We start from the raw sequence: 16,303 nt of genomic DNA on the forward strand, positions 1-16,303 counted from the left end.
CTGACCAGTCCACACCACAAAGATCCTACAGAAAGTCTGACCAGTCCACCCCTCAAAGATCCTACAGAGAGTCTGACCAGTCCAACCCACAGAGTTCCTACAGAGAGTCCGACCAGTCCACCCTTCAGAGATCCTACAGAGAGTCTGACCAGTCCCACCCCTCAGAGTTCCTACAGAAAGAGTTCCTACATACATAGAGTCTGTCCAATCCCACCTAAACCTACAGAAAGCCTCACTAAATCCACCCACTTTTTACATCCATCATTCACATAAACGCTCGTATTCACGCTGCATCTCTTTCTAACGCTCAACACACCTGAAGCAACACTATAAGTGTTTATCCTTTAATGCATGACATGGAAGATGCTCATTCAGCCACCTGCTTCATTACATACTAAAATACAAAGCTGTCAGAAAGGTGACGAACCTCTGACTAAATGTTCAGCTTATTTTTCCAGCTGAATGCTGCTTATTATGATTAATCCTATATAACATTAATGTTAAAACCCAAAACTCAACAGCCAAACTCAATGGCAGATATATGACTTCTGATATGCACCGTAGGATTGAGGTTTCCTAACCAAAACCTTCTATTAGTCTCTGTAAATATACCCACGGCCTTCTGGGGATCTGAACCCTTTCAGTATGAATAATAACAAAGAAACGAAGCCTCCCATTTAAATAAGGTCACATAATTTAATGTGTATTGTACAGAGTGTCTGTTGCTACATCAGGCTCAATAAAGCATTGAATAAAAATCATAAAAAGACAAAAATAAAATGCACCTGAAAACACGCGAATTCCATACAAGCTTTGATAAAAAGTGCGATGTTTCACTTTTGGGTATGTGCTGATCATCAGGACTACAATAAAATCACGAAATTCAACTGTTAGCACAAAGTTGGAGGCACACAATTGTATAGGACGTAGTAGCATTGAATTTTCACTTCACTTGTACTGAAATCCAGACCTGTTCCACCATGACAACGCTCCTGTGCACAAAACCAGCTCTATGAAGATCTGCTTTACATGGGATGGAGTGGAAGATCTGCTCCTTTAGAGCTCCAACCCCTACTGAAGACTTTTGGGATGAATGTGAACATTGACTGCACCCCAGACCTCCTCACAACCTGACTTTACTAACACCCTTGTAGCAGAATGAATATCCACAAATCTCAACAAAATTTAGTGGAACATCTCAGGAAAGTCTGACTTTCTAACAGCAAATGAGGACTAAATGTGGAATGGGATGTTCAAAAAGAAGCTCATAGCAATTTTATGGTCAGGTGTCCACAAACGTTTGTCTATATAGTCTGGCATTAAGGCAGCTGTTTGGAACATTCCACATTTTGACTCATTTTGTTGGACTCCCTTGGAGAAGCTTTGAATCGTATCCACGTTCATACAGTTTAAAAAAACATTGCATACTGTTCTAATTTCATCGGAATGTAGGATTGGATATTATAACAGTACTGTAGAGACTGATGAAAGCTCACAATCAAAATAATGATCCAATTTCATTTTTTGAACGTGCCACTAATGTCAGCAAATCAGAATCGATCGCAGTTCTGTTGAGTTTTTCCCAACTGACTCCAGCATCACTAAACCACCCTAAAATATGATTCTAAAATATATTACATGAGGTGCAACAAAAGGTTTCGAGACTCCCTCTGATTACGAGAAAGTGCTTTGTTTATCTACGTTTCCACACTATCACCTTCAAAATAGTCCCCCTGCACCGCAGTGTTGTTCTGGAAGGTGTCCTGGAAGTCTATTTTCTAAGCGTGTTAACGGCGTCAAAACGATGAGCTTCATTTTCATCTTCGGGAAGAGGGCGAAGTCTGCAGGAGCCAAATCTGGCGAGATCGTGTGGATCGTACCCGATGATCATCATGCACGAGTTGCTGAATGGTCATTTAAACACTTTTGGGGTCGAGCTTGTAGAAGGTCTTCTGCTCTTGAAGCACAGGTGGCCCGCAGGTGGCGCTCGAAATGCTTCGTCGCAGCACCGGCGTATGTCAAATGTCTGTGTTGCAGATTTGCTCAGTTTGATGCAGAATTTCATGTTTGCTCTTTGTTCTAACTTGCTGCCTGTGATTAAATCGCAGACGTGGTGATGCAGCAGTTACACCATCAGTCTCGAAACTTTTTTGATTCCACCACACATGTAAGTTTATATTGTATCTGTATCTCTGTTATTGGAGTCAGTAAGTATCCTCTTGAGTCCGCAAATTCAAGTCGTGACTGAGATTTTGCGTTCAGCTGGCCAGTGTCTGAAGCAGTGGAAGTTTCTGTTAACGAATGAGATTCACTCTTTTTACTTTTATTTGTCTGAGTAATTGTGCTGAGTAGTGTAATTTTCATTATTGAGAGACACTGGTTCCCCTCTTATTCTTGAGCAAATTTCTCTCCTTTCACATTCAGGACACCAAAAATTCAATTTTGTTGAATTGGAAAATGAATTAGAATTGATCATTTACATTGAACATCCATTTCTGACTCAATACACTGAATTACAGCTAAGTGAAATTGATATTTTGTAACTTAAGAAGGTCATGAGAGGTGACTGTTACCTCCACAATGATGACCAGATGTTCGAAAGTTTCTAATGTATGGACAGATATTTTCCCATGGTTTTGTTAATGGCCTAAATGCAATATGTAAGAATCCGAAATGCACCCTGAAAAACACAAACATCATTAGCTCCATTTTCAGTACCATATTGACCAGAGAAAAGTGAAGTGCAGGGCGAAAACTTGATATAAAAAAATGTGACACATCAATAAACCTTAAGTTTAAATATCAGACATACATTAAAATATTTCACTTTGCTTTTTATACATACATCTGTTACACAAAGTACACGAGGACACGAAAACGAGGGAACGAGGACATGTTTGGTTTGATCACACATGAAAATGTGACATTCTTGGTTCATCTTCACATAAAGCTCATGTCTATTAAAAAGCTTCATAACCTATAATGCAACAGTTTCCTTAACAGTTCCTTCCTTCTTTGTGTAAAGAAACATTCTTGAAATGTCCCTGTGTTTATTACAGGAACCAAACATCACCTCCAAAGAACCTCCAGCGTCCTTCTTAGGTCCAAATGGTACGTTCCAGCTCCCCACATGTTCTCTCACTGTTACAGTCTGATTATGCCGTTATTGGCTGGTCCAGTTTCCACGTTTCAGCTCAGTGAGAATCCTTTTGGACAGTTTGGTCGCATTAAAAGCCTCCACATTCCCATCCAGGAATCCAGGTCCAGCTCACTGAATCCAGATGGTGTTGGCTCTTTCCGGCCTGCGAGGATCGGCGGTCAGATCTCCGAAGGTGGAGAAGAACTGCTCCATCTCCTTCTGCAGCATCTTGTTGCGCTTCTCTGCGTCATCTTTGGCTCGCTCGGCGTTGCGCAGTTTAATCTCGACCATGGTGTACTTCTTGCGTTCCTGCTCCAGTTCCTCGTGCAGGTTCACCAACTCGGCTTCTAACTCCACGTTACGAAGCTCCAGGCTGGAACGTTTAAATAAGAAAAGAAATGTGTTGAAACACAGAAATGGCCACTGAACTGTCGAGATGGATGGATCAAAAAGTTTGGAGACTCACTCTGTTTAGTAGAAAGTACTTTATTTATTTATGTTTTCACACTTTTACCTACAAAATATTCCCCCTGCACAGCAATATAGCGCCCCCAGCGATCCTCTGGGAAGGAATGGTAACGCATGTAATTTATAAGTGGATAAATATAAAGGTTTGGCAGTGAAGCTTTGGCAGGTAACAGCACGGCCCATTATTTACATGCTAGCATCTAAATGCTACAAAAAACATTATAAAAAACGTAAATAGTCTCACCTCTTTACCCTGGCTTCGTATTCGCTCTTCTGTTTGAGCATCTCTTGCTTCAGACTGGCCACCAGACTGTGGAGAGCACTGTGGTGTCCACTCACAGGAAATGCCGCCTCACTGTTCTCACTGCTGCTCGTCCCCCTGCTGCCTCGACCTCCGCCATTGGCGTTAGCATTAGCATTAGCGTTCCTCCTCTCTCCCTCCTCCAGCAAAGGGTCCTCGAAGGTGAATTCCTGCTCGGGGCACGTCGTTGTGGACGAGCGACATGACGCGGAGACGTCGGGGAGCGAGATCTCGCAGGACGATGTAGACCAGGTGGCGCTGTCCACGCTTTGCTTGTCCTCGCAGCTGATGCTCGTGCACAGCTGTCCCGGTGCGCATGGCGTCTGCTGTACGTGAACGTTGTCGTACGTCGAGAGTCGGTTCTGTTGCTGTTCCGTGTCACGGCCTTTGAACTCCCTCAGCGTCACCCCTCCAGGAGGAGACCAAAGTCCGTTTCGGCTATTGAGAGTCCCGTTAACAATGTCCATGCTGCACACGCCCATCCTCATCCCGCCGTTCTGCACACCCATTTTGGTACCTGGGGATTTGAGCGCCCCAGTGCGACGCATCGGGAGTGTACCGGTTCCCACCAGGGTCGGACTCTTTTCTTCTGCTGAGGAAGATGACGAGGAGCTGAAGGAGCCGTTGGTGACGATGCCGCTGCCTTTAACAAACGCCGGGTTCTTCTTTATGGTCAGAGGAGGACTCCGGGTCACTTCGAATCGTGGACCAGTAGGAACGTTCCTCGGGCTTCCAGAACGAGGTGACCCGTTATCCAGAGAGACGCGTCCCGGAGAATCCGGCGCCTCCCAGGTGCACTGACGAGCACCGGCCGTGTTGTTATTCTCTTTATTTTGCAGTTGTCCGGTAGTGGAGCGCTTCAAGGGATCGTTATTGTTATTGCACGACTCAAGAGCACCAGAACTGTCCTCGTCCAGGGGGAAAAGAGTAGCGTGCTGCCCGATGAGAGCCGCCATGAGCTGCTGCACCAGAACTGCACCTATACAAGTGCAAATTGAGGTTAATGCAAATAAAAGGCCAAAACATTTGTTTTCCATTATTTCCACCTCTGCACCACTTTACCTTCCATTATGGCCACTGGATCCTCAACTTTGGGCCTCAGAATATTCGGACCGAAGACCGTAGCCAGGTTCTGCACGCTCATCTTATTCACTCCGGAGTAGGACTGCACTTCATCTAAGAACCTAAAGGAGAAAAAAGGGTTTTAATCAATATAGAGTTTTAGGAAAATTAGAAAATTTGAGAAAATTGAAAATAGGAAGATACCTGCATATGTATTTTAGGAGATTATAGTTGACTAGAGGTAGACCTTCCACTTGTCTCCTTAATTCCTTTATTCCCTTGAATATGACAGAGAAAAACAAAGGCGAAATGCGAAACATTTATTACGGCTGGACAAAAGCAGGTACTCGAGAAACGATTCCTCATAACATTTTAAAGCCATGATGTACAGAACATTATCCAAAGATAGAGAAGAAAATGCATAGAAACATTTGTTAACTATTTAAATCCCTGTCTTTAATCACATTTCTATTTACAGAATTATCATAATCGGCCGCATATTAAATTATTGGGAGAAAACCGGCAGTTCTATGTGAAGACATTGAGCACCCCCATATAACCAAAATGGTATGATCCTCGTTTCATAACACTTCTGCGAACATTCGTCTGTGCGATTAGGAGTCACCACTGATTAGTGCTGTATGATATATAAATATTGCCTACGATAATATTGCGATTGTTGTTTTAACGATGTGTGATTTGACATTATCGAGTAAATCTGTAAATCGCAAAATCCATTTTGCTTGGTAACAGCCAAAATGTCTAATTATTCTAATTGTCTGATTAAATGTAATAATTTGAGGCCACAAATCAATGTAAACTTATTGAAAAAGATAAATCCGTGTCACTGCTGTGAACTGACCGCCGCTATCCGAGGTAACAATAATACATTCAGCAAAATTGTCATTATCTATAAAATTATTTTTTTCATCAATATCGCAAAACCCCACCCTTAATATTAAAAAATAAAGGAATAAAATTAAAGTGTACTTTTTTCCATTCATTCAGTTTTGCACTGCAAACATCCCTGATAGCTTTAACTCATCCCTGCTCTTCCACTTGACCGAGTCCGGGGATTGTGTTTTTACCATAAATATTCAATACAGGACTTTTCATTATTCTTACGATCCTGCGTATCATTCATCAGGCTACACAATTCTATAATCCCACTACAACGAAAGCAGGGTTTTTATACTGTATATATATATATATGATTTCTCCACAATCCACTCCTGCCTCTGAAACTCCACAGGGTCTCATAAATATGAAGTAAAAGTAAAATTAAGGGTTCCTATAATGGACTCTGGCTTGCGCTCAAACTAAATCTAGTGCACTTTGATGCCATTTGTGCTCAGTAAAGCTCCGGAAGCCTCGGGCAGGTCGAGCGACGGATCACGGCGGGAGACTGGGGGTAAAAAAGTGAAGCTGAAAGTCGCTGTGAAAGCATTTTTACTTTCAAGCGTCTAAACCTTGCAGCGAGAGCAGGACAGAGGGATAAGAAATGAAAAAATGAGAAGACCGCAGGGCGACAGTGATATGCCGAGTCACATACGATCCTGAGGAAGGATAGAGAACCAGACGTCCTGTCGTCATGGCGATTGTGAAATATGTCTGCATTTATTTTGGCTTAACACTAACCAGCTGAATTATCAAACTAGCGATCTGTTTCTCAGAAAATGTCACATGTACTTTACACAGCACAATTCTTTCCTCGCATCTCCCAGCGATGATAGGAAGCAGGGGTCAGCCATGATACAGCACCCCTGAAGGACAGAGGGTTAAGAGCCTTGCTCAAGGGTCCAAGAGTGGCAGCGTAGAGATTCTGGGGCTTGAAACCCCTGACCTTATGATCTGTAAACCAGAGTAATAACCACTAATCCACCCCGACACTATGGGTTCGTGGGAAGTGCTAGCTCAGACACTAGACTTCTGATGAGAAGGGTGTGAGTTCAAATCCCAGCATCATCCTGAACGATCCTAAAATTCTCAGTTGTATAAAGGAGATAATTGTGAATCGTTCTGGATAACGGCGTCTACCATATGTCCCTTTTTTTTCCCAGAGGAATGATATGCAAATTAAAGTTCATTAAATATTAATAAGATACTTTTCCTAATTAGTTTCCTGTAGATGCTACAAACCCTCCCCAGATGCAGCAGCATCATCTCTGCTACTTTCTACCAAGTTTGATTTCTCTTTGTGACATTTTTAAATACGTTTTATATACAGCGTGATAAAACAAAACCGTAGTCATTGCAGTTCGCAACAAAGGAAGGTGAGATCGGGGAACTGAAGAAACGTGGAACCACATATGAAATCAAATAGTTCTGAGGAGCAAATAGTGGATTTTGACGAATTTGCCACTTTTGAGCAGCAAATATGGAATGGAGAAAATATCATTTTTGTTGTTTCTGTTGTAGAAATCGTGGCTGCACGTCGTGTACATTCACGTGTAAAATAAAAGATGTTTATCTTACACGTGAAGGCAGGACCATACAACTTTAGTCGACACTCACCGCTTCCTGGTCTTTGCTGTAGAGTTTGGTGCAGGCCAGGAGCTCGTCGTACTTGCAGAAAGGGATCACGGGCTCAGGAAGCTCCCTCAGATAGAGCTTGAGCAGAGACGCCACCGTGTGCACATCTGTGTTACTGCAGGCAGAGGGTATATTTGAAGAGGTGTCTGGAGTCGATATATGCACTGTGAGGTGAGTCTATAAATGAACTGTTAAATATGCAGCGTGTCTGGTTTTCTGTTGATGAAGAAGCTGCTGTCAGGAAAACAAAAGCCTGGCCTCGTTAGCGATATCCAATTCAAACCTCTCGCTTTGGTTGATGAAAATTTATTGCCAGCCGTAATATTTTGTGTTGTTTTTCTCCACGTGTAAATCATTGAAGGTACACTGGAAGCTCAAAGTACAATGATGACAAATGATTATGCTGATTGTAATATTCATCAAAATCCAAACCTAATATCCTTAAAAACACAAAAGTCCAGAAAATGAATCTCATTTTGCTTCTATTCAGGTTTTTTTCAACCTGTTTTGGACTGCATGGTGCCAGACGTGGAAGTGGCTGAATTGCAAGAAATGTTTGACAGTCTGCAGACATCAGCATGAAGAATTCTATAATTAGGCTCTCACATGCTGGTTCTTCTGTACAGACATGTTTCCTGGAAAGATGTTAACTATGACAGGGTCTGGTAACTCTGAGATTTGGTTTGTTGTTGTGTATTTGCATTTAATTAAGCCTTTATGGCCTTTTCATCCCCTCACCCAACCCCCTTTAGATAGGGGAAATATCAAGGAGTCATAAAAATGTCCATGCCCCACCCCTGTTTAACACCAAGCCAAGTCTGAACTCTTGTGGGAAAACCAGTCCAGGGTTCAACCTTAAAAAAAGTAATAAAATGTATCAGCCCAAAGACACACTTCAGATGGATCGAGATGCAACTAACCAATCAGAAGAGGTACAGTGCTATAAATAATTATTTAGTAGGTAATAAAGAATCAATCAACAGAGAGTTAATTAGTACAGGAAACAATGCGCAAAGTGGAAGTCGAAAAGTGTCATACAGTAATACATACATTATGGAAACCGAAGGGGGTCAAAATAAAAGTGTGAGTTAACAAGAACTTTTGCACTGAACAGATTTGCATATTCTTTTCAAACACCTCCTGCTCCTTCCAAACTGATACCTGCATTCTAACTATTCTTTAGTTTAGACTAAATGTCCAGATTTTCTTTGTATGTTGCTACAATTCAATACCCACTAAAAAACAAGTTTTAGGCTTGGAGGTGTTCTCTTGTCTCACCCGTCGAAGGCTGGTTTCTCTCCGCAGTCAAAGGCTTCCTGCAGCTCTTTGACGAGGTTGGCCTGCCCGGGGAGACGGAACAGACCTTCCTCTTGTAGCCCCCAGCGCCGGATAAAATCCACACACTGCTCCACCAGCATCGGGGCTAGCTTATTCCCGTATCGGCGCTCGTACCGCACAGTCTCCTCCAGCTTTTGACCAAAAATACCTAAAACAGGAGAAAAGGCAGGACATTGAAGCTGGAATTTTTTTCATCTGAAATTTCTACTCCCACACTTTTTAGTGCAGCACACTGTCTAACACCACAGAGTGCATTCACGTGAGATATATAAACATTTGACCACCTCTCGAACAGTGTGGGATTTTCTTTATATCCAACAAACCCAAACTGTCTTGCTACAGATGTTCAGAGCCTTGTATTTCAAAGGTTTTTCAAGCATCGCAGGCTTTCTCTTGATTTTCTCTCGAACATCGCATGTTCAAGTGCGGAATGTTCTAACAAATCTGCTTAAAGGGAAAAAAGAACAAAAAAATTGAGGGATTAAATAAGTAACTTCCTGCTACATTGCATTCCTCCTGGCGCTACTCTTTTGCTTTCGGTCACTCAGCCAGATAAAAACCATGCGAGATTCCTGCTTAGAGAAGCTCATGTGTCTGACATACAGCAGGGATTAGGAAGCTTTCCGAAATAATTGAGCTTTCCGGTCTTGGGACTCAGATGCTCTTGGATCTTGGGCTGGTTTTCTACAGTACAGTGTGATTTCTATGTTCATATGGTATAAAGTTTGTGGACACCTGAGCTTCACTTTTCATCTTCATTTGCTGTAACAATGAGCTCCACTCTTCTGGTAAGATGTTAGACTAGATTTTATGGAGATTCATTCAGCTACAAGTAAAGTCAGATACTGATGTAGGTAAGAAGGTGAGGAGGTCTGGGGTGCAGTCTGTGTTAACATTCATCCCAAAGGTGTTCAATAGGGTTGGAGCTCTCTAGCAGGAGATCTTCCACACACTTTGTGCTTTGTGCACAGGATCATTGTCATGCTGGAACATGTGTGGGGGTCAAGTGAAGGGCAGCTGGGGATGGTTCCACACCTACAGCCTAAGGATCCACTGCAACGGCTCAGGACCTGCAGGTTGCATGAACAGTTCTGCATTTACACACCTGTTCCTGCACACCTCAACAATGGAACTGCAATGAATGGACATTCGGTGCCACCCAGATAAGGATGAGGTTCCCTTTTGAGTCTGGTTCCTCTCAAGGTTTCCTCCTCATATAATCTCAGGGTTTTTTCCTTGACACAGTCACCACTGGTTTACTCATCAGAGATAAACACTTATAAGGAAAAACCTTCTATGCAATAAAAGCTGTGTAGAGCTGATTTGAGACAACGTCCACTGTAAAAAGCGCCACACAAACAAAATTCAATTGAAGTGAAAAATAAAGTGTTGTGGGGGATTTGGGGGGAACATTGAGGAGAACTCAAAATGGGCATTTAGTAAAAGAGTGATATGTAAGTCCTTGTGAGTGTTTAATACAATGTTCTTTCTCTCTCACTCTGTATTTCCATTCGGGTGCAAGTTGTTTGAGGCCTCGGGCTCGTGTTAGCGGAGTGTCCTCTCTGACTTTCACTTCTGTTTGTTTCCATGAGCCTGAATGGCAGGCAATTAATGGCACACACACACACACACACACACACACACACACACACACACACTGAGGTGCTGTCAACACTTTGGAGATGTCCAAGACACTTTGGATACATCCATTTTAGACACAAGCCTCTATTGTCCTGCTGGTGGACTCACTCTTTCCTCATCCTCTAGGAAATCTAATAAAAGCACACTCCACACACACACACACACACACACACACACACACACACACACACACACACACACACACACACACACACACACACACACACACACACAGATCCTCAGCTTCTCTTCATAATACCGAATATATAATGTATTAAAGAAGGCGCATTATTATAAACCACTTTTTCAGATCTGGTGCTGGAAATGAATCAACAACTTTTGACCAATCAGAATCGAGGCAGGGGCAGAGCTGTTGTTAGGCACACACACACACACACACACACACACACACACACACACACACACACACACACACACACACACACACATACACACACACACACACACACACTAATCAACCGTAACACGATATGTGCTGTAATGATAATCAATACAAAGCCTTGTAGCACACACACACACACACACACACACACACACACACACACACACACACACACACACACACACACACACATTATGTCCCTGTACTTCAGTTTAATAACATGTCTGTGTTGCACTTTGCCATCAGACTCACCGCCTCCGAACGGGGCCCATATGACCCTGCGGATGGTCTTAACCCAGTCCTCCATGTCGTTCTGCGTGCTGGCCATGAGCAGGTAAGTCTCATGATTGGACGTCATCCGCTCCCTATCGCCCCCTGCAGAGACAGAACAGAAACACACCTAGTCATCATACAGGATTATTCACGTCCGGACGATCGATCCGTACACGCTGTTCGCTACGTCATTTATCACCACGGTCATTATGTCAGATTTGATTTCTCGCCTGAAAACGTCATCATGAGGGACTCAAGCCTGGTTAGATCGCGCTCCGGTCCCAAAGCGCCGCGGTCGATAAAGCGAAACATCTCGAGCGTAATGATAATCGGGTCGATATCAGAGACGATGTTTATTACGGTTCATAAAGAATCCGTGCTGAGAAAATGAAGCGAGAGAAGAGTGAACAGGATCCTTTTCATTTCCTCTTCATTTTAATCCTGTTCCCAAAACCTGCGTTTGTTCTGAATCCCGCAGCATTTACACGCAAATCAGACGATTATGCAGAAAATATTTCATTTATTTATTTACTTAATTTGCATTTATTTAAGGACAGTTTATTGTTTGTAATCTGCGTGTTAATAATAAAATCACTCTGTACAGAAGAATTTCCTGTTTTTTTAGAATTCTGGAGATTAGTGGTTTATAATTGTATGGAAATCAATTAAACAATTATTTGATGTTCGTCATGCAGAAAATAGTAATTAATTTAAAAGATTGACTGTTTATAATATTTAATTGAGTAATTTAGTGTTAATTACAAGCTCGTTTGTGATTAAACATGTTTGCTGTTTTCACCGACTTCAGCACAGAAATGCTCAGTATTGTGGTGGATCAGAAGGTCATGAGTTCAAATCCCAACACTGTGACTGTTGTGCCCTCCAGCAAGGTTGTTAACAGTCGCACGGTTGTATAAATTGCTCCTTTTTTTTAAACAAAAGCTAGAAAACGTTTTGGGGAGTGGGGACCGTGAGTAAACTTGACTAGTTCCTAATCACTTCAGAGCTTCATTTCCACAGTTTCTGTCTGCGTGGTTGAAAAGCGACCTCACCTTCTTCTAATGGTCCAAACCTGCAGCCTTTTTATTCTGTTCTATTTTCAAGGCTAAATCTCACTGCAGGTCAATGCTAATAACGCGTTTCGGCTAGCAATGAGTGTACTGTCGGCTCTTGTGTGTTTGATATATTCAGCTTTTTTCCCATGATGATTCCAAAATTAAGCTTTTTGTTATATTGCTGGTGAACCAACATTTTTTGCATGTCAAATAATAAGACTTCAGGTTTCTCTCAGGATGTTCAGCTACATTTTAGACTCCAAATCTACTAAAGATGGAAGATGAACCAGTGGGAGACAAACCAGAGCTCTATGACAGAGAAAAAAAAAACCCATAACAACACCAAAGAGACAAGGCCAAAGTGACCAATTAGGCTCGGGTAATTACAGGTGGACTCTAATACACACCTTCTGGTGCGTGAAGTCCTGATCCGAGCGCAAAGTGTGTTATTAGACCCGGTGTGTGTAATTTACATTCTCAAGCCACCTGAGAGACAGGAAGTGTGTTCAGACATCGTGTTCATCTCTGTCTACGGCTGATCGACTCAGAGGGGTGTGTAGGATTATGGTTCAAAACACACACACACACACACACACACACACACAATTTATAACACTGACTACGGTGAGTGAGTGTTTTCCTTCTTTTCTTTTTCATTGCTACATTATTTCCGTTTGAAAAGGTTTTTAAGTTTCCTGATATAAGTAAGTAATAATGTAGGTGTAGGTGTGAGGTGTTAGAGGATGTTGGTGCATGATGTGGAGGTGAAGAAGGTCCTGAGGTGAAGCATTATAACAGTGTAAGGTCTCACACCAAGCCGTGGATTATCACCTTCTACCAGGGTCACTTTCAGCATTGAGAAGTTCAAGCTGCTATTGATGTTTTCAGAGCGAAACTGAACGGATCAAAATACCACTTCGTTCTCAGTACGCATTTTTATATGTTGTTACTTCCAGCCAATCAAAATGCAGCATTCATTCTGACTGTGGGTATAATATTTCTATACACCTTATATACAGATATTATTACAGATAAAGCCGTGAATGTACAAAGGTGTGAATAATGCGGTTTGAAGAGCAGGAGTCAAATGCTAATACGGCCTTTAGGACATCGAGCACGACATTAACATATCAAACAGTCCATAGACAACATTAGAATATAACATTAGAATATTCAGACTCCAGAGATTTCACTCGTCCCTGACCTTTAATTTCTCCATAAAAAAATTAATATTCATGATTTTCATTGATTACGTTCCAGAATTTTGTTGTACTTTATACCGCAGTAATGTGTTTTCTTTTGATTTTGTTTTATAATCAGAACAAATAAATGTATTGAAAGAATTATACATCTATTAAATGATAAAAAAATATCATAACTGGATGCATGAAGATATTATAACATATAATAAATGTATAATGATGCACAATATACAAACCAATAGTAGTAGAATTTATAGAATACAGTAAAATTAAAAAAAAATGTCAAAATGTTATTAAAATAATAATTAGCTTAAAAATTTATATAAAAAATTATAACAAATTATATAAAATAATAAAATATATTATTAATATTATATAAAATAATCTCTCTCTTTTTTTTTTTTTTTACAATTTTACACTTCACAACAGATAATATTAGATAATAATAGCTCATATTAGTCTGTTTGCAACAATTAAAACAAACATAATACTATAATATCTGTAATTAAAAAAAAAAATTTTTTTGACATAATATATTACAATATTATTATTAAATGCTGACATCGCTGAGCTGTGTACATTATTTACACAACAGATTTTTTAAGCCACGATGGAAAAGTTCCCTGATGAATTTTTTGTTTGGAGGTTTTCAAAAAAAACAGACGTCTAGACGTCTAGATTCAAAACATCACACAATTCACATTCACTCTCCATCATTGTGCTATGAATCAGACACTGAATTAAAAACTGCTTGACATTTTGAATTCTGGCTCGATACATGCAGAATCTTTATTAAATTATTTATAAATATATTTGACGCAGACAATAATACGTTGTTGTTGTTTTTACTCGTGATACTGTATCAAGAGCGTATCAGACAGAGAGCAATTCTGTGAATCTTGTAAAGAAAATTCTCCTAACTTTGTTACCAGCTACCTCGCTAGCTAGTTACCACATGAGGTTACTGTTAGCAAAACAAATCACAAACTATAGTATTTTTCTACATGTGCAACCATTCGATTGAATTCTCCACATCCAGACGTATTTATAAGCAATATTAAAAGCACCGTGTTCTAAAATAAATCAAATATTTGCTATTCAGCTCACATAGCAATGTGATCTCAGGTCTAGCTCAGCTAGCTAGCAATAACCTACTGTAGCAATAACAATTAGCAACAGCTGCCTACCAGTAGATCTTCCCCCAAAACAGAGGCACACGATTCTATAGGATGTCTCTGGATGCTGGCGCATAAAATCTTCACTTCATTCGAAATATTTGACCCAAACCTGCTCCAGCATGAGGATGCTCCTGTGCACAAAGTCAGATCCATGAAGATCTGCTTTACATGGGTTGGAAGATGTGGAAGATCTTCTGCTATGGAGCTCTGTCCCTCAACCCCACATCAGTACCTGACTTTACTAACAACCTTGTGGTTGAATGAATCTCCAAAACAAATCACAAAATCTAGTGGAGCATCTGCCCAGAAGAGTGGAGGTTATTATACCAGGAAATTGGGAGTGAATGTGGAATGAATGGGATGTTCACAAGGAAATTGCTGTTATTATTATTCAGGTTCAGGAAGGATACAAAATGTACAGTAATTCCAGAAGGAAAAAATCCATCCAGCTTCCTTTTTTTTTTCTTCTTTTTTTCCCCTCACTTCTCCTCAGGCTTCTTCTCTCCACACTAAGCTCTGGCTGCTTTGCTTTTGTGATCTCTCTAATCCAGCTTTAGAGGCGCCACTCCAACACTCTGCCTGAAGCACCTACTGACTCTTACTCTTACTGCCCCTCCTGCCTCCAACACATGGATCTGCTCTGGCTCCCATAACGAGCTGCTGATGTCAAAAACACTGAGAATGACAGCAGAACTTTTTTGAACGATGTGTAGTTAAATGCTGAACATCTGTGAAACAAGTCCACCAAAATGCCGTCAGCTCGTTGTGTTACCAGGAAACAATAACACAGACGTTGGGGGACAAAAAAAAAATAATTGTACATTTGCTCCATGTATAGTAGATATTTAAAAGAGTCCGTATAACGTTATCGCCCGTTTCCGCACGTTGTCGTGGCAACCAGTTTTCAGCTATACGTGTTACACAGACAATAAATGATGATCTGCCTGTGGATCTTGTCGGAGATTAGTTCACTTGTTTTTACTTCGCCTTCATTCGCGTCATGATGAGCTGATTAACGCTAACGTGTTTATGACCGACCCAATACACAATCATTACATGTGATCAGTGACACAACAGACACCAAACAGAGCAACAGCAGACTAATAAACATAATACATGGAGAGATAGATAGAGAGAGAGAGAGAGAGAGAGAGAGAGAGAGAGAGAGAGAATGAGAGAGAGAGAGAGAGAGAGAGAGAAGAGAGTGAGAGAGAGAGGAAGAGAAGAGAGAGAAAGAGAGAGAGAGAGAGAGAAAGTGAGAGAGATAGAGAGAGAGGGAGAGAAAGAGAGAGAGAGAGACAAAGAGAGAGAGAGAGAGAGAAAGAAAAAATGAGAGAGCGAGTGAGAGAGAGAGAGCGAGAGAGAGAGAGAGAGAGAGAGAGAGACAGACATTTGTGACTGAAAGACTTATTTTTATTACAATCCGTCTGCATGTCAACATGTCGACTGTGTGTGATTTTCATCACTGCCATTCTTATGAAATAATTTATGTAGTTAAATAAAATAGCATCAAAGCTATTTGTAGATTAATCTCTCACACACACACACACACACACACACACACACACACACACACACACACACACACACAGTAATCACAGTATACCATGTTCTTATAATCAAACAAGTCTATTACATTTTCCAGTGTAAAATCACAACTTACTATCAGTGTTTTAAGCCACTGACCAATCAGTGATCACTTCTGTTCTCA

At 41.0% G+C, this 16,303-nt stretch overlaps 1 protein-coding gene across 6 annotated transcripts in view; it reads right to left on the reverse strand.

Annotated features, from left to right (window-relative positions):
- Window positions 1-682: 682 nt before the first annotated feature.
- Window positions 683-16,303, reverse strand: part of arhgap24 (Rho GTPase activating protein 24) — a 74,491-nt gene continuing 58,870 nt past the window's right edge. For all 6 annotated transcript variants that reach the window (XM_083563512.1, XM_083563513.1, XM_083563515.1 and 3 more), the window contains 7 exons: window positions 11,137-11,259; window positions 8,781-8,988; window positions 7,485-7,617; window positions 5,175-5,248; window positions 4,971-5,092; window positions 3,852-4,887; window positions 683-3,512 (listed from right to left, as the gene is read on the reverse strand). In XM_083563512.1, coding sequence (XP_083419638.1) covers window positions 3,269-3,512; window positions 3,852-4,887; window positions 4,971-5,092; window positions 5,175-5,248; window positions 7,485-7,617; window positions 8,781-8,988; window positions 11,137-11,259 — 1,940 coding nt within the window. In that variant the 3' untranslated portion in view covers window positions 683-3,268. The remainder of the gene's footprint in view (window positions 3,513-3,851; window positions 4,888-4,970; window positions 5,093-5,174; window positions 5,249-7,484; window positions 7,618-8,780; window positions 8,989-11,136; window positions 11,260-16,303) is intronic.

Source organism: Silurus aristotelis (assembly GCF_946808225.1).
Source record: "Silurus aristotelis genome assembly, chromosome: 16".
NCBI lineage: Eukaryota > Metazoa > Chordata > Actinopteri > Siluriformes > Siluridae > Silurus > Silurus aristotelis.